The 16,869-nt window shown below is 45.8% G+C and overlaps 1 protein-coding gene across 6 annotated transcripts in view; it reads right to left on the bottom strand.

Moving 5' to 3' along the window:
* Positions 1-16,869, bottom strand: part of ACSF3 (acyl-CoA synthetase family member 3) — a 64,053-nt gene that overhangs the window by 11,875 nt on the left and 35,309 nt on the right. For 5 of the 6 annotated variants that reach the window (XM_081017813.1, XM_081017810.1, XM_081017809.1 and 2 more), the window contains one exon: positions 13,453-13,579. The exons of the other annotated variant lie outside the window; for it this stretch is intronic. In XM_081017813.1, coding sequence (XP_080873939.1) covers positions 13,453-13,579 — 127 coding nt within the window. The remainder of the gene's footprint in view (positions 1-13,452; positions 13,580-16,869) is intronic. 6 annotated transcript variants of the gene reach the window in all.

Raw genomic sequence — 16,869 nt, 5'->3', positions numbered from 1 at the left:
CAGCCCCATTTTGGCCTGCATTCTGTCCTCAGATTCCTGCTCCAAATTCACTACCACGCCACAGTCAAAGACTCCTAGAGCAAACAAGGTCCCTTTAAAGGTGAAAGCCTCATTCATTGTGGCAATAGAACCAACACCCTGAAAGAAGCCAAAACCCTACTCAAGGCTCAGTCAGAGGAGACTAGTTGCTGGAGCAACATTCAAATATAGCTTGACTAGCTTCTAGTCCAAACTCCACTTGGAACTCTCCATGGTGCTGACTGTCTCCCTGCTCTGCATATCTTAGACAAAGGGGTTCCCAGCTGTGGTCTGCCGAGGTGTCCATGAGGGTAGTCTGTATACACAACAAATAAAAACCCCACAGCATCTAGCAATATAATGACTACAATAGGCATGAAAATCCACACAGATCCTCAGCAATTTTCAAGTGGTCCATTGTTGGGGGGTGTGGTGGGAAACCCTGTCTTAAACCTGACTTTCCAGTTTGTCTGAACACATATGTAAGAATCTGACTCCTGTCTGCTAATCAGCCTTGCTGGACTTTGACCCTGGCCTGACCAGACTCTGATCACCAGACTGTGGGTGGATTTGTCTCCTAGCTGCATCCCACCTGAGCAGCAGGCACTGCTGCCTGAAACAAAACACACTGTAAGGAAAGTTTGGCTTGAGGTGGCTGCTAGAGATTCCCTCTGCATCTCTTCCTATAGACTCTTGGTGTCTTCTGGATTCCTACTGCTGCAACGATTAATAAAGCATCAAAGGCTTCTGTGGGGAAAGGAGACAGCACAAAAGGACAGTCCAAACCTTCCTCAAAACCTTGCCATCTGCTTATTATCTAGTAATACTTATAAAGAACTTGATTCTCCATTGTAGTTGTCCATCTTCTCCTAGTATCTAGGTTTCACCCTGCTGAGACTCATTTGTGGCCAGCAGGCTGCAGAGAAGACACAGCCAATCACAGTAACAACAGCTTCCCCCAGGTTTTAGGCTAGAGGAACCAAGTAGGATTATCAGCTAGGAGTGGGCATATTTTTTTCCTTTCCTTGCGGTGTGGGTGTGGGGGATGCATGTCACCTTTCTATAGGCTATGAGATACTGAATACCAATCACAATTGGCAGGTGAGACAGTAAGGCCTGTAGGTTTATTATGTATTTATTTTTAAAAATAAACATAATAAAAATCTCAAGGCCAAAGATGGGGAACCTGCAGCCTTTCAGATGTTTTTGGACAGAAAAAAGAGACATCTTTGACATATGTCCTGGTCACAGTTTTTCATTTATGAGCTCTATCTAATCAAAAAAGCTGTGACTGTATTTTAAACCCAAAGGCTGGTGTCCACCTCTTCTATGCCAACCGCATATATTTATGAGTGCCCTGTTTTTTCTTCCATTTCTCACACTCTCCATGAGGAGAAGCTGTGCTCTGCTGCCCTTCCTGGATGTCATCACTCCGTGGCCAGGAGAGAAGGAGTTAACCAGGGAAGCGGATCTCAGAAGCTCTCGCAATGGAGGGCCCTGGAGCACGCAGCATCCTGCCTGCCTGCAATGGAATTCTTGTCATGCTCCGAACTCCGTGAGTTTGTTTGTATTCTGTGCACAGCAGCACAGAGCCTGCTGTCAGAGTCATGCTGCGAGAAAGGGCAAAGCCCTGCCGAGATGAAAGAATGCGAGGCGCTGGTAGAGCCTCCCCTGGCATTTACACCTTTAAAAAAGAACAACAGAAAGACAGAAAAGGAAACCCACTCAAGGGCTTTCCCCCCCCCTTTTTTTTTGCAGAGAACTCTGCTAATAAGCTCTTCCTCAACAAGAGGCAGGATGGAGGCAAGCCAACAGTTCTGGGAGAGGCTGCAGAGGAGCTCTCTCTCACACACCTGCTTCAGGTACCTAGGAGGCAGGAGCCTCGGCAAAGGTAGCCTTCCATTGACGAATGCCAAGCCACTCACTCCTACATCTCCATTTGGCTACTAACCACTAATAGTGCTGTTGAGGGACCTGCATGGCAAGCTCCCTGCGCTCCCTGGGTTTCACCCTGCTGAGACTCATTTGTGGCAGGTAATTGAGGAAGTGGGCAAGGCAAGAAGTGCCTGCCTTGAAGCACAGGTGGCTTTTTATAATGTGCCAAAGCCTTGACAGCATCTTAAAAAGCAGAGACATCACCTTGCCAACAAAGGTCCGTATAGTTAAAGCCATAGTTTTCCCAGAAGTGATGTATGGAAGTGAGAGCTGGACCATAAAGAAGGCTGATCGCTGAAGAATTGATGCTTTTGGATTATGGTGCTGGAGGAGACTCTTGAGAGTCCCATGGACTGCAAGAAGATCAAACCTCTCCATTCTTAAGGAAATTAGCCCTGAGTGCTCACTGGAAGGACAGATCCTGAAGCTGAGACTCCAATACTTTGGCCACCTCATGAGAACAGAAGACTCCCTGGAAAAGACCCTGATGCGGGCACAAGGAGAAGGAGATGACACAGGACGAGATGGTTGGACAGTGTTCTCGAAGCTACGTACATGAGTTTGACCAAACTGCGGGAGGCAGTGGAAGACAGGAGTGCCTGGAGTGATCTGGTCCATGGGGTCACGAAGAGTCGGACACGACTAAACGACTAAAAAACAACAACAAGAGCCTTGATTCCTTGTTGTGCAGATCGTACTGGCCCTGCTGTTACCTCTCCCTGAAGGCAGAAAGGACAGATCAGTCACTGGAATGTGCAGAAATCTCTGGTGTGTGTGTAGATTGTAGGCTTTAAAATTAGATCAGGTGCAAATCTGGTATCCTAAAAGGATGGGCCTCCAAAGGGCTATACCTGCACTGGGTGTTTAATGCACCCCCATTGTTCAGCCCGGACACTGAGGTCCTCCTCTGAGGGTCTTCTGTGGGTTCCCTCACTGTGAGAAGTGAAGTTACAGGGAACCAGGCAGAGGGCCTTCTCAGTAGTGGCACCCTCCCTGTGGAACACCCTCCCTACATATAAGCAACTATCTGACTTTTATAAGACATCTGAAGGCAGCCCTGTTTAGGGAAGTTTTTAATGTTTACGGTGTTTTTACTATTCTGCTGGGAACCGCCAAGAGCGGTTGAGGAAACCCAGCCAGATGGGTGGGGTATAAATAGTAAAATTATTATTTTTATTCTTAAGCAAGAGCTGACTGAACTGCCAACTACCCAACCCTCCTAGGAATGCCACATGGTGATTTGTCTCTTAGCTGTAGGGCAAAATATTTTACAATCCATCTCTCCACCCCCACCCCCCATTAAGCCATATCCATCCATAGAGGCACATAGCCCTCTCTTCAGACTAGCTGTTGCTCCCCAGCAGCATACTGCCTCTAAACATGGTTCCACATGGCGAACTCATTCTCTGAAAGAAGCCTTATGCAGTCAAGATAGCACCATACAAGCAAAAAAGATTTACAGAAGTACATTTTTTTGGGCGGTGGGGGTCTCTAAGGAGAGGTGGGTAGGAGACGCAAAACAGCCCAGGCCTGAACATACACAGGGGCCATGGAATGCTGGCTTGACTTTTAGAACTGAAGGAAAGGAAGACTGAAAACAAGCAAAGAGGTGGAACGGAATGGAATATTCTGAAAGAAGATATGGCTGGCTGGCTAGCATGCTGAAAAGGAGTACTTTGCACTGCAACATTTTGTTGCATGTCCCCCTTATGATGACTAACAGCCACCATGAGATCCACCCTCTATTAATTTGTTTAATTCCCTTAGAGCCACCCAAGCCAGTGGACAAGACCACATTTTGTGGCAGTGAGTTCCATAAGTTAATTATGCAATGTACTCTGGGATGCAGATAATTTTGGTCCTGAAGCTCCAGCCACCTGATTTCATTGTGTGACCCTGAGTTCTTGTATTATGAAATAAAAATGTTCCTCCCTGTCAACTTCCGTCAAGGTGCTGTGGAGAGTTTCTAGAGAAAAAAACAGGTCACCATAAATAGGAAACTCCCTTCCTTCCTTCCTTCCTTCCTTCCTTCCTTCCTTCCCTTTTTCTACTTTCTCTCACATTAGCATTTCAGTATTTATAGGCATCCCTGCAGATGGTGAAAAGGAAAAAAGAGAGTGCCATGCCACTCAGCAGCTTGAGAGGCTGAAGCTTGGCAAAAAGTAATTGCAATAACCAAGATGCTGGAGTTAAAACCCCTTTGCTCCGCTCCTGCCCTTTGCAGAACAGCTCCGGGATCAATTACACGTCTAGCTAAAGCAAGCAATAACTCTCTCCCCGCTATGCCCATGCAGTGACCTTCCCGTTGTCTCCCGTGAATGAGCAGGATTGTTAAATAATCCACCAAGGTAGCAGCGGGTGGGCATAGTGGCAGTGGTGCAGAGGATTCCCTGCAAAAGGTGTCCAAGTAGCCCTTTTATTTAAAAATAGAGAAGCTTCCTTCACCAACTACTGTAAGCAAAGCGCTGCAGCCACCCTCCCTCCCCCCCATTTCTGCTTCCATCACAATGCCATTAGTTCTGAGTAAATATGTTCTCAATTGTCTTGAGTGAAGCCCACAGGGAGGCTTCTGTTGAAAGCAAAGAGCCTGGGGCTATCACTCCCAATGATGTTATCTGCCCAGGATTACAGAGTGGGAAGGAATTGGAAGCCCTTAGAAGTCAGAGGCTTCTTCTTCTTCTTCTTTCACATGTCCTTATCAGCTGGCTGGGCAAAACACCAGAGTTAAATAAAAGGCTAACTGCTTACAAGGCATTTGGCCTTGAACTGGGGAGGTTGCAAACAAAGCCACTGCTTCCAGACACTGGGGTGAAAGAAGGCAGCGTGGGGAGGAGGGGGAGAGGGGATGAAAGCTTTAAAAACTGAGAAAACAAAGCCCTGGATACTGTGATATTATTTCTTATCAGATTCCACCCCCACCTCCATTTTTGGGATGCTGTTTTTCCTTACATGCAAGGAAGAGGAGGATCATAGGATGTTGCTTGCTACAGAGTCAGCTCAATATTCTTTACAGTGCTTTCCAAGAGTTTCAGACTAGGGACATTCCCACCTCTACCTCTGAGCCACAGTGGGCCCTTGCCAACCAACCTGCCAAGCCTTGAAGATGTGAGTGTGCTACATGAAATAACAGAAAATGAAAAAAGAAAGAAAACCTTTATCAGATGTATGAATGGAACTCAACGTGTACGGCTGTGTCATGACTCCAGAATACTATGGATTCAGAGGAAGTTTCTGCATGGAAGAGTGAAACACCTTCAGAGCCAGCCCCTGAACTATCACCTTCTACTACCCTAGAAATGCTGGCACAAAAGCAGCCCGTTGCACCAGTGCCTTTCTGGCTTGAGGAGATTCCATTGCCTTTCTCTGACTCCATTGCCTTTCTCTGGCTGGAGTCAACAGGCATTAAAGCAGGCTAGGTCCCTTTAACTCAAGAGACTCCTCTCACCAAAGGCACAGCTGGAGATGGAGCTGTGTTTAATGTTTCTTTTGGGGTTGCCTGTTACTGAAGCAAAATTTGAGTCTTGCTTCTATATGTCACCTACCTAGTCCTAAACTCTCAGTGGAGCTGTCCAAAGTGCTATCTGCATCTTGCTGATTTCCTTCTAATGTGGAGAACCTTTGGCCCTTCAAAAGTACAACTCCCATTAGTTCCAGCAAGAATGGCCAATGGCAAAGGGATGATGGGAGTTGTAGTTCTCAAATGCCAAAGGTCCCCCACACCAAATATATGTGAACATACCTGGCTTCTATTACTACAACTTGGGAAAAGTAAACTTGTCTTCTTTGACCCTGCCTTGCTGAAGCCAGAACTTTGCACTGCTTTGTCCTGCCTGACCCTGCCATGAACTCCTGCTTGGGTCAGAACCCCCATGCTGCTGTGGCCATTGCTTGGAAAAGAACAGCTGAGGTTATGGCATAGCTGGTTATAACCTAAGTTGGCGAGAGAAGACCATATATTCTGATAGCTGGCTTTTGAAAACGTAAACATAATGCACAATCTAAACATAAATTTGTGCTTGCTAGTGCATCAAAGCTTGAACAGTAAATGAGGGACAATTACATTTTCTTTGTGCAGTAACTACCCATACTATCCTGAGAGACTGGATAATATTATTCAATGAATTCCAATTTTGCAGCTGCTCATTTCAATGGTCTCAGGGTTTCTTTTGATTGAAGTACAGCAGCTATAAGGCCAAATACAGATTTGCCCAGGGAATGGCCATCTTTAATGTCCTATTTAGGAATGCAGGGAGCTGCCTTATATTCAGTCAGACCATTGATTCATCTCAGTGCATACTGTATACACTGACTGGCAGCAGCTCTCCAGGGTCTCAGGCAGGAGACATTCCTAGCCCTACTCAGAAATGCCAGGGATGGAACCCAGACTGGAGGCCTCTTATGTATTTTTGTATATATTTGGGCATTTGGAAATGGCTTCCAAGGCAGTGATGTCCTTCCTGTGGAACTGAGGAAGCCCTGGTGGCCCAGTAATGGTATTCCTCATTTGCTTCTATCATATTCCCTTGTGAGAAATCTACTGGGGACTGTGTGCCAGTGATAGACAGGGGCAGAGCCAGTGGTGGGCAAGCCCTGCCCCCGTTCCTGTCCCTCCCCCACCACCAACAGGAAATTAAGTTGAGGTCTGCACGTGACCCCTAAGCCAGATGTTCCCATCCCTGGGCAAAGCTAGAGTACAGTTCCTTGCTGCTGGAGCTAATTAAGTTAGGGGACCATCCATAGGCAAGGATATGTCAAAAGAGACATAATCCTAGAGGTCAAGGCTAAGCAGATCTTCCCAGTCCATCTGAGTTAATCACATCATCCCACCAGGCCACTCTCTGGATCTCAACCTCTGGCTACTAGAAAGCTCTCCCTCTTCCCAGCCTTGGGCGTGTGTATTTCATGCAGCGGGCTTACCCTGCTGATAAGTCATATGCAACATTTGCAGGAGCTCATAATTAAGCAATAATTTAAAACAAAAAAATAGTATTAATCGAATTTATGACTGGGAGAGACAATGTAAACAAACATGGGGAAATATTGCATGCTAGGATTTTAATTAGACATGTTCCTATTTATAGCTTGTGCCGAACAGGCGCAAGTGATTTCTATCTCAGGTGTGAACGCCCATGAATGGAAACAAATGCCCACCCCGGAGTGGGGAACACCTGCTTCTCTCTGGGGATTGGAAGGAGCCAGAAAAAGCCACTGCCAACTCAGTGTAGTATTGCGGCGTGCCATCTGCTTAACCTTCTCTGTGCTAGCTGGCATTGAAGGGAACAGAACAAGACCAGCCAAGCTCAAGCAAAGGGGTGTTTTTGTTTTGTTTTTTTGGTCTTCTATCCTCTTAGGGTTGAAGGGCAAAAGGACTCACAGGGGAATGAACAGAACCTTCAGGGCTAACCACAGAACAGATTGAAATTCTGTGCCAATATGACATCTATTCTACACCTGAATGGATTCTGCAAATCAGGCATATCTGCAAATCTTGCATAATTTATCCTTCTTCTATGAGCCATTGGGGGAGGGCCAGGAGTTTAGCAGAGCACTGGCATTCTGCCCTTGGACTGCCAGAAGTCCTGGTCGGTTGCCTTCAAGGGTCTAAACATTTTTAAACTTGACCTGCCACAAGGAAATCCATCAATGACTGAAGTGGATACTGCCAAGTAGTTCCACAGGTGCAGATAATTATGTGGACTCTACCAGATTTACTTTCTTTAGGTGAAGGGGGAATTATCTGCTGTGAAAATATATTCTGAGGCTCATGAGGAATACAGTGACAGCTGTTTGCTTTAGTAGTTCCTGAACTGCAAAGTGTTAAGAAATGTTAGATTTAAAAATAAATATCATTGCACATTAGTGCCATGTTCATGATTTGAAAATCCCCCACTGCCTCCTTTTTGGTATTCTGTCAATTGTGCTCACAGTCCACCAGCAGCGGGCAGCATCCAAATTTGGGGAAATGTGAAAAGCAACAGACAGAACCTGCATCCTACCTAAACAATGGAATCATCCACACTGCAATCCACACTCCAAAATGTGTCTGATTTACAGCTGCGATCCCTAAAGGCAATGATATTCAAGGTGCCCTGCAAAATGTCTGAGACTGTTGGGTAGAAAAACAGAAAACTGCAGAAATAGCAGGAAAAAAATTATCGCATCCTCTGGGTGCCTTCGCTACTTAGAAACAACAATTAAGATTCTCAGAATGGTGAAATCAAGCAGTCTGTTCTGTGTGGTGCACAATGCATTTGCAGAAACTTGCCAGGCAGCCCCACTATTAGGAAGAGAGGTAACTGCTGCAGGCTACAGAAGCTGGGCAGTGGGACTGTATCCCCCTGACTGGAAGACAGATCACTGTGTGTTATACAACCTCTCCTGGGCTCCATAAACTAGCTTGCTACCCTCAGGTATCATGGACAATGTTGTCCCATCATCTGTGTTCAGGCAAGATTCAACCACTAGTCCGGTCAACTCCCCTGTGTGTGCATGCACCATCTTATCCTTTGCCTCAGGCTGCAAGATGTCTTGGGCCAGCCCTGGAAGCTTAGGGTATGCGAATATTTATTTTGGACCTATAAGAAATGCATTTGAGAGGTAGAGACTGGGACTTCCGTAAAAGGAACTGTAATATAAATTCTGAATACCAAAATACAGGATTTGGTTACATGCAAAAGAGCAACATTGATCGCATTTATGTTTTCTGCACAGCTCAAAAGCAGGGGAGCTTAATAGAAATGAGTCATCGGTTTAAAGCCCGCATCAAACAAGTTAAATAACTCTTACTTTCTTAACGACATATTAATCAAACTGCATTGATTCTTGAATCAGATTCCGTTACCAGCCAAGGCCTCTATCTTCCTGGCCCTGATGCAGGCATTAAGGGAGTTTTATTCTGACAGATACAATATAGCAATCAATAAAGTCTTATTATATGGAGCTGATATACATGGATTTGCTTGCAGGATTTATGCACCACTTTCAAAGTCGGCACTATGTCATGTCTCTGCCTCAACCTGTAATTGAAAATAAATCTCACCAAATACTCCCAGGTTCTACTTTCCTAGATGTGTGGGCAAATGTGAATGGAGCGAGCCTATCCTCGGGGAGAACATAGCTCTATGATCTTGCCTCTCCCTGCCACTCATGCTGCACAGCGTGCTTTTCCTTTGGGAGAAATCCTTTGCACAGCGGGAGGGGGATGCACATAGACACTCAAGATGAAAGCCCATCTTTCAACCAAACTAGTGTAGCCACTCTGCGCTCTTATATTCACTTCCACAGAGTTACAGCAGGAAAAGCTCCTGGCCGACTATGTCCGTATTTTAAGGTACTGGGAGAACACAAAAGCAACAGTTGGATTTATGAAACCGTGGACATGATGCTAATGTGCTAGGAGTGCTGCTTTTCGCCCCACCATTTCGTAGCACTTTGCAATTTAGGAAGTACCGTACTCTTCGTGAACTTCAGAATGCTGCCTGTAATTGCTTGAGTGATTTTGTGACTACTTACACTGAATTCACCTGGGTCGCTTCTTCTTGTGGAGAACAGTGGTTTTCGTGATGTGGACTGCATTTATTGCATTTTATGGGGCTCATGTATAAAGGTCTATCTGAACCAAAGTGACCTTTCACATCCCTCACAGGAACACGCAGTTTGTCATCATTCCATGGATAAGTCAGAATGTTAGTGAACATTTCATGACGCCACAGAAGCTCAGCCAATGACAGGGAGAGTGTTGTTCACACACAGCTAAGCTCATCATATGTGGGGTTGTTTACTGGCATGTCAAGACGCAGAAGAAGATGCTTCTTTATATAAGTAAGAGCCTGAACAGTTGCAAGGTGAGCCAAGGCCAGCTGCATTATTTCCTTTCATAAATAAGCACACACAGACACACATCATTAACAGCCCTCCATTATATCCATGGGGCATTTGTTCCCACCTCTAGCTCTCTTTCTGACCCTGACAGACTTTAGCTACCCTATCTGCCTAGAACTTTGGAGCTCCATCTTAATGTGGCTCAATCCATCACCAAGTGCAGCATGTTAGAATCTGCATGTGCTTTCTCTGCTAGCAATTATTCTTCATTTGCTGACCTGCTGGTTTCTAGGATTGTCATTAGCAATAAGCAAAATGCTCAATTATGGCTCAGAAGTTATTAGAGGCAGAGCAGCGCACCGTCGCCAGGTTTACTTTGCTCCAGTTGTGCTCCCACCCCAACTGAGGGCCAGCTTCCACATGCCCTTGAAGAATGCCTCATCAGCAGCCTTGCCACATTGGGCCCCATGCCCAGGATGGGAAGGGGGGACATAAGTGGCCGTATTCAGACCTAAGTTGGGTAAGAGTATAGTTCCTTCCCTTGTTCACTGCTGCCTTTCTCTATCTTTTCTCTTTATCTGTGACTAGGACTGTAAAAATCCTGAGTGCCTGGTTGCACGAGCAGTTAAGACTCTAATGCTGGCAAGTAGGATTTTAAGGTATTTTCCCCAAGCCATGATAGAGCTGTGTCAGTAAATGCCCCTGTTGCAGTTATAATCTGCTTCATTTGCATTCTTTGGAACACCATGGCAGTAATTAACTCTGTTTAACTCATTCAAATGCTTCCTCTAGAACTCATTTTGCTGCTGCTACAAAATGCTTTGGAGTAGGTACCTCTCTGGGATTCATAATGATAGAAGAGGAAGAGCATGCTGCTCCTCAGTCTTTTGTGTATGGTTGGGTATGTTCTGTGCACCCACAGCACAACAGCAGAATTCAACCTTCTGAGTATCTCAGTATTTGCTCAATTTCTTTTTTAAAAAGTTTGTAGACCTCATTGCTACAGGGATCAAGTTTCAAGACACAAGGACAGTATCTACTAAAACCGCAGAATACAAGTGGGGAGCTCAGGACGACTTTCAGTTTGAAGAGCCGGTCTTTTCTCAGTGAAGCATTTGTGTACCGAAGGACTGTGATGCATGCTTTACATGGAAAAGGCCCCAGGGTAAATGCCTGGCATCTCCAGGTAGGGCTGAGGAAAGCTCCTGCCTGAAATCCAGGAGACTGGCTGCCAGCCTGTGTAAACAATACTGAGCTTAATGGACCAATGGCCTGGCTCAATTAAAAGACAGCTTCCCTATATTCCTTCCTATGCCTCCATACAAAATAGTTTTCTGAATAGCTAACAAGGCAGTCTCACCTGCAAACCTGCATCTCACTGTGGATCAAGAGGTGTCAGCTCTGGAAATATGTTGCCTACCATATATTTTTTTCCAAAGGATCCAAAAGGGGACAGGAGGAAAATTAGGGGGAGGGGAAGGTGGGGTGCAACCAGAGGGAAACAATCAAAATGCCATCACTCTGTGTCAAATGAGATTAACAGTGGTAGGACGGAGGGTGGCTTCTGAGGCTTCTCCAACTTGCCTCTAATTCAGAAGAGCTGTCATTTTCTCCCACCACCACCCCGCTGCCAGCATTTCTTGCTTGGAAGTTAAAATTTGCCCAGCGAAAGGGTTAAGTTTAATTTATACTGATTTCCATTTAATATCATTCTCTCCCCGTAGGAGCCAGCAGCTGTGAGCTGATTGTAGTTTCTCATTATGCAGTCTGTATCGCTAATGGTCTGTGACAAAGGCATGGCATCTTCCAGGCCATACCCCCGAGAGCCAATTAAACACACATACTCCCTTCCTGTTTGCAATGCATTACAATGAAATTAAACTGAATTTCAAAATCATTTTCTCCTAAAGACATCTCTTTACAATAATTAATGCATGCCATTCGTTTGCATCTGAAATATTCATCAGGAGGGTCAACTTTTTAAAAATCCTTTCGTTCTTTTTTTTTTTTTAACGGATTGCCCCACAATGCTGCATTGCCCACTAACATCAAGCCGCAAAATCTCGCTGCTCACAGGAGGACTGCGGCATGAGCAAAACTTGCCAAACTGCAGCTCTCATTTAAGTCACAAAACCAACCACCCAACCACAAAATGAATAGAACACACACAGTAAAGCCACAGAGAAGGCACCAGAAAGTCAGGTTGAAGCACTTAAGTCGGTTATTAATGTTATTATTATATAGCATTTTACTGTCCAAAGTGCTTCACATATGTTATCCTGCTGTAATCCATACAACAGGCCTGCATGGTAGGCCAGCATATTATTCTGATACTGCAGATGAGACGCTGACAGCCACTTGATCTAGAACACTCAGCAAACTATCACAGCGAGATTTGAACTGGGGACATTGTTGGTTTGCAGCTCATTTTATTTGGTGCCATGCTGCATGATAGTTGTCTTCCTCTCACATTCCTCCTCAGCCCAAATTACATTAAACAAGCAGCGATACGGAGAGGAAGTGCCCCCTGTGTGCAAACAAAGACCTGGGCAGGGGTGGGAATAGACTGAGTGACAGGAATGAAATTAACCAGACACCCAAGCTTTCTACAGCCTACAAGATTAATGATAACCAGGGCTGAACGAAGAGAGAACAAATGTCCTATGTGTATACACTTATACTGTTGCTAGTAACAGGAATAGGAAAGAGTCAAAAACGAGACGGCTTTGGGTCAAGAGACTTAAGAGGCCAAAATGTAACTCTTAACAAGTCCCCCTACATTCCAAGGCTCTGCTGAGGGATGGAGCTAGCAGAAGGAACCATTCTATTTTTAGGGCACAACTGTATGGCGTCCCCATCAGGGGTGGGGATATTTAGTTCCTGAGACCCAACTCAGCCAAGGGTTCATATGATCAGTGGAGAACCCTTGACTGAACCCTATGAGCAAAGCACCACTTAACCATATTACTGCTGCAGACAGAACACAAGGAGGTCCCAGCAGGGCTTGGGTTCAAATCCCTGCTCAACATGGAACAGGAAAGGTAAGTGGACACTGAATGGGAACTATGCTACTCTTGACTTGTTGCAAGGGCAAATTGAGTTAGGCAAGTCCAGAGTTATTTGCATACAAGAGATATAAATGATATATTAATTTATGCTTAGCTAACACGGTGCCCTGCAGATGTTGCTGAATTACAACTCCCATCATCCCTGATCATTAGTGACGCTGGCTGGGGCTGTTGGAGATGGCGGACACCACGATGTCTACTCCTGTATTAATATATCAATATTACTAACACTAGTCCAGTAACTTTGCCCGAGCAGCAGCCAGGCGCAAGTGCTGCATCAGCTCCTGGTTCCCAGCCAAACACACCAGGGCTGAAGATCTTTCCCATAGTCTTGTGCCATGAACCAATGTAGAGGAGTCTTGCCACAGGGCACATCGCACTAAGACTCTCTCACTTGGGGGTCCTATAAAAAATGTAGTTAGTAGTCTTATGTCAGGTCAGTTACTCTGTCCATCTCATCTCTCTGGCTGGCAGTGGCTCTCCAAGGTCTCAGTTACAGAAGGGACTGTCCTACCACTGGCTACCTGACATTTTTAACTGGAGGTGCTGCCAGGAATTGAATCTTCTGCATGCAAAGTGAGGCGCTTCAGCACCTCCCCAATCAAGGTACCTGTTTTAAACCAGCCGTCAGGAGTGAAGGCATCCCTGGTCTCCTTAGGTCTGTTCCAGTATTCCAGAAATACCGTAGGCCCCTTCACAAAGAGCTCCCCTTCTTTGTCGTCCAAACCTGGGGTCACCTGGGGAAACAGAGATGCCATGTACTCCACTGCTAGCACAAGTTGCTTGCACCCATCAACCCAAAAAAGCTGCACTCTAGCAATGAAGCAAGGGGATCCTGACCCTCCCAAGGCACCTGCATGACGGAGCAACTGCAGCCTTCTCAGATCTATCCTGATTCACAATACTGGTCCTAGAGCAAAGATGGCAGGTCAGCGTCCGGATGTGGATAGCCAAGTCCCAGACTGCTGACTCTTCATGACAGTGCTGATGTGTGCAGAAGATGACCAGGCTTCAGATCCTGCCTTCCCCAGCTCTCCTGGAGTTTCTGGAAATATAACGACCCAAGTGCTGCTGACCTACATAATGTGTCATCTTGCACTGCAGTGAGCAGAACAAGCTGACCCTTTCATTTTTATTTTTATTTAAATGCAGCATGTCGTATGTCCTGGGAATATGGTGTGGGGATAGTGGTAGCAACAGCGCAATTCCCCAGCCAGGTGGGCAAAAGGGAGTTTCAGCGGAGTTTGTGCACCCCTGCTTGTCTGAATCAAAAGGCTGGATGGGTTCCAAATTCCTTATCACCTGAACTTGGATTCTAGCAGAGGTTCAATGCTCCCCCCCCCCATCTTATCTACAGCACAGCTCCTTGGCAGCAGGCACCTCCCTGTTGTGCCATTTTGCGATACTACAGCTGGCTTGCAAACAGTAAAACAGAAAACCCGTGACGTTATCTTAATAGGATTTTGCTTCTTGAACTCGCAGGGTTCGTAGCTGTGCTCCCCAGTGCCTGGGAACATGTGGACCAGTTTGGCACTATCAGCTTGCAATGCCTGAACACTACAGGCGGTGGCAGGGGGTGGGGTGGGGGAGAGGCAGAAAGGCCGGGGTGTGTGTGTGTGTTTAAAATGGAGGTTCAAGATGCTTGTGCATCTATGGCACATCCACAAACTTGACATCCCTTCAAAACAACAACAACAACAACCCCTTGAAGTTCCCAATGGAGGGCTTCTTCTGCAGCCAGTAAGCTTGCTTTCCTTTCTTCTTCAAAATCTCCAAGGTACCCTTTTGTTGATACACCGGATCTAACTTACAAGCAGCTGTTGAAAGCATCAGATGGCTAATTGCATAGATATCCTATTCTCCAAGTGCCATATTTTAATGCACGTTTCAGCTGCTTTAATGCGTTCAAGCAACTTTAACATGCAGACACGGTGTGCCCTGGAAGACTGGCGTTTGATAGCTTTCCGCCGCAAAACGGATTCAGCAAGCTGAGCTAGGCCAGCCGGCGCGCCAGATAAGATTACATTTGCCACGCATGAAAATAAAAAGGTTGTAATAAACTCTCTGAAGGAATAAATCCGGGTGATTATAAAATGCATATTTTCAATGCTTCAATTTTACCTCTCTATTAGCAGGCAGCCAAGGTGGCTAGTAGAGAGGTGAGAGCTTTTCTCTGATACTTTCCCCAGGCAAGGCTCAGTTGTTTACGGGTGAGTTCTAGGATAGCCCTAAAGCCTGCTGCCCTGAAAAAACTGCAGCAGAGAAACTGGAGATGGACATCAGTGCTGCTGGAGGCAAAGGACTTGGCTAGACAACCTTTGCTCTGGCCCAGCAATGTTATGGTCTTCACTTGTTTTACAGGATGTCTATGTCTAAATGTAACATTTGCATAAGCCCAATATTCTTGTAAGTTACAGTGGAACAGACTCCATTGGAAAGTGGTAGACTCTCCTTCATTGGATGTTTATAAGCAGAGGTTGGAAGGGCATCTGTCAGGGCTGCTTTAGTGGAAATCCTGCATTGCAGGTGGGTTGGACCAGATGACACTTCAGGTCCCTTCCAACTCCACGATTCTATTATTCATGCTACTCAAGGAACAGGTGAACTTATGCCAAGTCATTTCATTGGTCTATCTAGCTTACTGAGTGCTAGTCCACACTGACTGGCAGAGGCTCTCCAGGAATTCAATCCGGGTTCTCAAGCAGATGCTCTACCACTGAGCTATGGCCCTTTGCCTGAGGCCTTGGCTAACACACCCATTCACTGGCCACTAGATGCTCTGCATTTGCGTGCTGACACTGCTGTATCCATCAGCTGCAATAATTAAATGGAAATTCTGTGCACCGAGGAGGTACACCTTGGGATTCCAGATATCAGAAGCAAGTAGTCAAGCTCCTTAGAGGAAAAGGTGAGATATAAATGTAATCAAATCAAATAACTATTAGCTGTGATACCTATATGGCACGCTGATGTACCTCCAATAGTGTGGGCTGACAGCAGGAGAGGGCTGTTGCTCTTGTGTCCTGCTTGTGAGCATCCTGGAGGCACCTGTTTGTCCACTGTGTGAAAGAGGATGCTCGGCTACCTGAGACCTTCAGCCTCATCCAGAAGGGCTCTTCTAACATTATTTCAGGCAGTTCTCATTAAAGACTGAAGCATACCTCCTCTGGGCAACAAAAGATGGAGACAAACCAAAGGGAAGCCCCTGGTGTCCTGCTTCATGCTGACCGTTACTGAAGAGAATGCTAGAGGAGACTGTCAGATCCACCACCAAGGAAATTTGTATGTTCAGCAGACCATGGCCTCTGGGAACTCCTCTGGTTGGGAGATGCTGCCAGTTGCCAGGTAAAAAGCCCTGTGCTGAGGTGCATATCATGAAATTTAGATAGCCAAGATCACTTACTGTCCTTGGACGTAACATGTTGGGCACATCTCCTGTGCAAGTCCCTTTGCAATCCACGAGAGTCCCTCAAAAATTCATGGCACCATGGGCACTTATGCCATTTGCTTACACAGGAGATGCTCCCTATCGGATTGTGCCCTTGCTCTAGAGGAGAGTCAAGCTTAGGCACCATGCATGGGCACCAGCATTCCCTGCAAAGAACAAGCAAAGGCAGCAAAAAGTTTTTTTAAAAATGCTAATCTTCCTAGTGGGACGTGGTTGTAAACGCACCAGCTGTGCTCTCCAAGATCACCGGCGGCGGCACGCAGAAAAAGCAATAAAATTTAAATTTTAAAGAAGCACTTCCAGAATGGCATATTCCCACTCCCACCATCATCACCGCCTGGCACTGGTTAAAAATGCAAAGGGTTTGCACTGCTGGTTTATATTTGCAATTAAATGATTACCTGAATCAAAGTACTTAAGGAATACTAGGAAGTTTCTTCTTGGCGGGGGGGGGGGGAGTTAAGCAGGAGAAAATCATTTCTGCTTGTGCCGTCTGCATAAATGAGTCATTTTATTAATCCATTTGCTTAACAAAAATCAGAAATCTGCATAAACAATTTCTAATCAGAGCGAAAAAAA

This window comes from Podarcis pityusensis (assembly GCF_964106645.2).
Source record: "Podarcis pityusensis genome assembly, chromosome: 8".
In the NCBI taxonomy this organism is placed as follows: Eukaryota; Metazoa; Chordata; class Lepidosauria; order Squamata; family Lacertidae; genus Podarcis; species Podarcis pityusensis.
Note: the sequence above shows the minus strand (reverse complement) of the source record. Positions and strands in the feature narration are given on the sequence as shown.